The sequence below is a fragment of the Lactuca serriola genome, chromosome 7, assembly GCF_051521515.1.
Source record: "Lactuca serriola cultivar US96UC23 chromosome 7, Lser_US96UC23_V15, whole genome shotgun sequence".
NCBI lineage: Eukaryota > Viridiplantae > Streptophyta > Magnoliopsida > Asterales > Asteraceae > Lactuca > Lactuca serriola.
This window is the reverse complement of record NC_136414.1, coordinates 198,391,318-198,395,947: the sequence shown is the minus strand read 5'-3', so window position 1 is coordinate 198,395,947 and position 4,630 is coordinate 198,391,318. Positions and strand designations below refer to the sequence as shown.

The following is a 4,630-nucleotide window of genomic DNA, read 5'->3' as shown; positions in this document are numbered from 1 at the left end:
TACCGTTTGCATCTGCCAGACGAGCTTAGCCAGATTCATAACACCTTCCACGTGTCCCCGCACCAGAAGGGCTCGAAATAGACATGGGAGCCGGAGGATGAGATGTGGGAGCATTACCCGGATTTGTTCGCGTGCACAGACTTCGAGGACGAAGTCTTGTTCAAGTGGGGAAGATTTGTAACGTTTGTTTCAGGTATCATTTATTTCTCAAAATTTTAAGGATTTAGACTGGAACTCGATGAATTGGGGAGCTCCAACTCATCGTGTAAGGATCATATTGGACGCATGATTAAGGGTCTACTCGATGAGTTAGAAGGCCCCAACTCGACGAGTAGACGCTGGAAAGGAAAACTCTAATTTTCAGGGCTTGTACCCTATTTAAAGGCCTTAAGCCTTATTAGTAGCCTCCCTTATCGCCCACATCGTTCAAAGAAACACTAGTTCCAACATTTCCCCTCATTGTGTATGTGAGCTTGGAGAGTGACTTTTGGTGCTCTTTTGAAAGGAACTTGAAGCTTGAAGAGGTTAGATTGGGTATAAGGTAGTAGATCGGGGATTTCCTCCAGTATTATAGCTACATTGAGGTATAAAGTTGAAACCTTGGCCTTTTATTGCTTAGATCTTCTTCTATGAAAGTTTATGGCCATTATTAGCCTAGTTTGGGACTATTCTTGGATGTGAGCATGTGATGAAGATATAGCTTCAGATCTGGATATCTCAGGGTAGTTTGGAACTTTACGTGGTATCTTAACCCTAAGGGACTAGATCTGTAGTTTGGGGCTTTAGTTTCTACTGAAAAGGGTTGAATAGGTTAAGACTGGGGAGAACTCGACGAGTTGGATCGGGTTTCCCCGCCTTCTGGATATTGAGTGAACTCAGCGAGTTAGCTAGGGCTTTTCCCAGTTTTCTAAACACTGAAGGAACTCGACGAGTTGCCAGATGCACTCGACGAGTTGGGTCAACATGAACTGTTGACCTTGATTGTCGACTTTGACTTTGACCATGGTTGACCAAGTTTGACTTTGAGGGTATTTTTGGTATTTATGGATTTTGAAAAAGTTAGTCACATGATGGTTGTAGGCAATTGAGTTGGAGCTGCGATTTGGGATTTATCTTATAGTTCAGCATTTCTTGAGAGATGATACTCCTCACCATACCAATGGTTCGAAGGCACCAAGGTCGACCCATTATGAGATATATGGATTGTTAGTGGATTACGTGTTATGTTTGTATGACATTTGCATGGAAGACCCCGGGGGTTCCCGTGGTAGTAGATTAAGATCATGCAGGGATTCCTATTGCATTTGGTTTAAGACCTTAGGGTTTCCATGACATCCTAGTATGTTTATATGTTTAGCTCGCATGATATTTCTTTGATTAGCTAAGACGATGTGGGGTTCCCATGGCAATTAGTGAAGACCATGTTGTGGTTCCCATGACATGTAGTTAAGACCATTCCAGTGGCATCCGGTGTAAGACCTTGGAGGTTTTCCAGGGCATACTTATATGTGTGTATGCATGGCTTATGTGGTATTTGTAGCTGATATAGCTAATATGGTTTATGTGATTATGTGGATTGTGTGAGGTATGCTCTGAGGAAACTCACTAAGCATTAGCTTGCATTTTGTTGGTTGTTTCAGGTACTTCAGGATCTAAGGGCAAGGGTCCGGTGTGATGGCGCGGCATGCACTCTCTGGCATCTTGTTTTGGGACACTCTGGTTTTATGAATAATTTATCTAGTGTACTGGATTTCGAAAACAATTGTGATTGGAATTTTATGACTTATGGAAATGAATTTGTTATTTTAAAATGAAAATTTTTATCGGAAATTTGGGATGTTACAACATGCACCTTGAAAGATTTATGTTCTCACTATGATTTGCAAACAACTATTGAATGTCAAGAACCCTAAAACTACACTGCTATTTTTAAAACTAATAAAGGGTTATTTGAAAATTTATACATTAGTTTATTATAGCAACTAAACTGGTGATCCTTCGTTGTTGGTCTTCAAAAAATAAGCACCAGAAATCTTGTGTATTTAATGGCTCACACCCAAACACTAGCAAATTTGAGGCTTAAGAGGAGAGAGGAGAGGGAAGGAAATTTTCGGTTTTCTCTTTTAAGAATATAAGTAATTCTGAAAATCGTAACCTAAGGGGGTTTATTATAGGTGATAGGGAGGCCAAGGATAAACTAGATTACTTTTAGATAACCCTAATCATTTTGCTTGCCCCCTAAGACATCCAAGTTCCCTTAGTCAATTACTAGGTTCGAGGGCAACCCAAAAAAACTTTGCTAATGATTCAATTTTATATTAATTTAGTTATTGACTTAGATATCTAATCTAACAATTATAACATTGTACTTGTACAGTTCTTGTTGATGCCTCCTTTTCGTGTTTTGTTATAGTTGTCACTAAAAAAATGTTATTCAAGCTTTTAATGAACGCAAATTATGTCAAACTTTCAAGCTAGTTAAAGATACAAGAATGGGTTCACAAGATATAACAAGTCAAGTAAAAGCTCGACTATATTCTCTTCTATCATTCGAGCAGTATTTAAGTGATCATGTTGTATATATTTATATATGATCCAAGTTTTGGTGAATTCCTTTTAGGTCGAAATTAATTATAGATATTTTCACGCAATTTTATCTTGAAGATTGAGCGTTGTACTATAAAAATAGGCACTTATATCCGATTATTCAGAATCTTAGATCGAGTTCGAATCTTTCTTGAACCAAAATTGAGCCGATATCAAGAAGTTAAGTCTTCTTGATATAACCTTATATCTCCCTGAACATATCAATCCCGTTTTGCTTATTTATTCCATTTTATCACTACTCTCGAAGATAATTGTATGCAAATTACATAAATTGCAAACATAATTCTATGCAAATTGTAATAAAAATTGAACTAACTAACACAATCCGTGATAGGATGATAGAAAATTTGTGGATTGATCCATTGATTGCTACAAACTGTTAGGAATATACATGGAGGATATGATCGTATGGAAGAAACTCGGATTAATTAATTAGTAATTAACAAATAATCTATGTTACGGTGAATACAATAAACTTGCCATTGCTTCTTGCAGCCATTCTTCTTCATCATAATCCTGCTTCATCTGCATGCATTACATTCAAATCAATGACTAGTTCTTATAATTTCTCATAACGGCCAACAATAGTTATATAATTAAAAACTAGTTATACAACTATAATACCAGAAAGTTATTGGTGTATAATTGTTGAATGTCTTCTTCACAAGGATTACTATTAGTATTGATGTTCGGAAGCACTTGATCTTCACATGGTTGATGATGATCATGAAGATGATGATGATGATGATCGTTTTTATTCTTTGCGAACCTCCCTCGAACTCGTATTCGCTTGTCAGCCAACGTCTTTCGGCATTCATACTACACAAAAATTCACCCAAAATATTTTATCGGTATATGTTTCAGAAGTTATGAGTATGAAACATTTGAGCAGTAGCAAGCTAGAATTTGGATATAGTGTCTTATTATACGGATTCGTCTTTTTAAGGTTTTCATTGAAATAATGAAACAAAGGTCGAGACCGACCTTAATCGTTTTGTTGAAGTTCCTTTGATTTCTCTTCTTGAGATACTTCATGATCTTGTCCTTCCTTTCTTCAACCGAATACCTACCTATCTTTAATGTCGGTTCTTCGATTTCTGTGCTCATCTTCTGGTTTTCGATTTCCTGCAGATATTAATATGTGAAACAGGGAACCCAGAAAATTCATGAAATAGTTACGGAATTTATAAATTGATCATAATTTTCGTTTTTGGAATGAAATTTCTTCAAACAGTTAAAAACTTCTTAACTCAGTGATTACTGCAGCTAAATGTATCGTTAATTGCACTTTTTTGCATGTTATTTGTTCCATGCAAGATCAATATTAAGAATTTTGTTGAAGAAATAATCAATACCCAATTGGCAGTTGCAGTGGGATAAGACGACCATGAGTTGGTACTATAGCCCCCGCTGCTACAAAAATAATCATCCTTTTCAATCTTCTGATAATCACTTCCGATGGGAATGCTATTAAATCCGGTCGGTGATGTCGGAACCACCATCTCAGACAACCCAAATCTCTCCGGGAACGAAGTCTTCCATGACGATGATCGAGATAACGGTGTGGTGATGTCATATCCCGGTGGCATTTTCATCCCATAGTTATCGAAGAAATTGGGTGCAGTCTCATCATACCACATTGGTAGGGTGGTTGCTGGAGTTTGAAAGTCGCCGGAGAAGTTGTGAACCTTAGAGATGAAGGCCATTGAAGGACTGGATGTGACTTACGGACCGTTGGTGCCTTAATTAAGAGAGAGTTGTGCATGGCAGAGTATTTATAGGAAAGGCATCAAAGTAGACGACATCCTGCGGCTTTGAAGCAAGTTGTAAGGGACCCATTTTTGTACAAATTTAAGGACTAAATATTCCTCCAATGCTAAGAGGGTATATTAGTCAAACCCTAGTCCTCACCTTTAATATATGTGAATGTTTTGATTCCTTGTTAAATCAGATTATTTTAGAGTTTGTGATCGGGTATATGAGGCATCAACTTAAAAAGGATTTGGGTTCGAACTTGTTTTTT

General features: G+C 37.3%; 1 protein-coding gene across 1 annotated transcript; it reads right to left on the bottom strand.

Moving 5' to 3' along the window:
- Nucleotides 1-2,943: 2,943 nt before the first annotated feature.
- Nucleotides 2,944-4,376, bottom strand: LOC145062386 (uncharacterized). Its single transcript, XM_079009999.1, has 4 exons — nucleotides 3,963-4,376; nucleotides 3,592-3,732; nucleotides 3,232-3,426; nucleotides 2,944-3,132 (listed from the first exon to the last, which is right to left on the bottom strand). The coding sequence occupies exons 1-4, from the start codon at nucleotides 4,311-4,313 to the stop codon at nucleotides 3,064-3,066; spliced, it is 756 nt and encodes a 251-aa protein (XP_078866125.1). The 5' UTR covers nucleotides 4,314-4,376; the 3' UTR covers nucleotides 2,944-3,063.
- Between the last annotated feature and the right edge of the window lie 254 nt (nucleotides 4,377-4,630).

Bases quoted from the DNA above. Each gene is read 5' to 3' on its own strand.
- LOC145062386 (XM_079009999.1), bottom strand. From the start codon at position 4,313: ATGGCCTTCATCTCTAAGGTTCACAACTTCTCCGGCGACTTTCAAACT. The intron at 3,733-3,962 runs GTATTGATTATT...TAATATCTGCAG, and splicing joins CCACTGCAACTGCCAATTGG to GAAATCGAAAACCAGAAGAT. The intron at 3,427-3,591 runs GTCGGTCTCGAC...ATTTTTGTGTAG, and splicing joins ACTTCAACAAAACGATTAAG to TATGAATGCCGAAAGACGTT.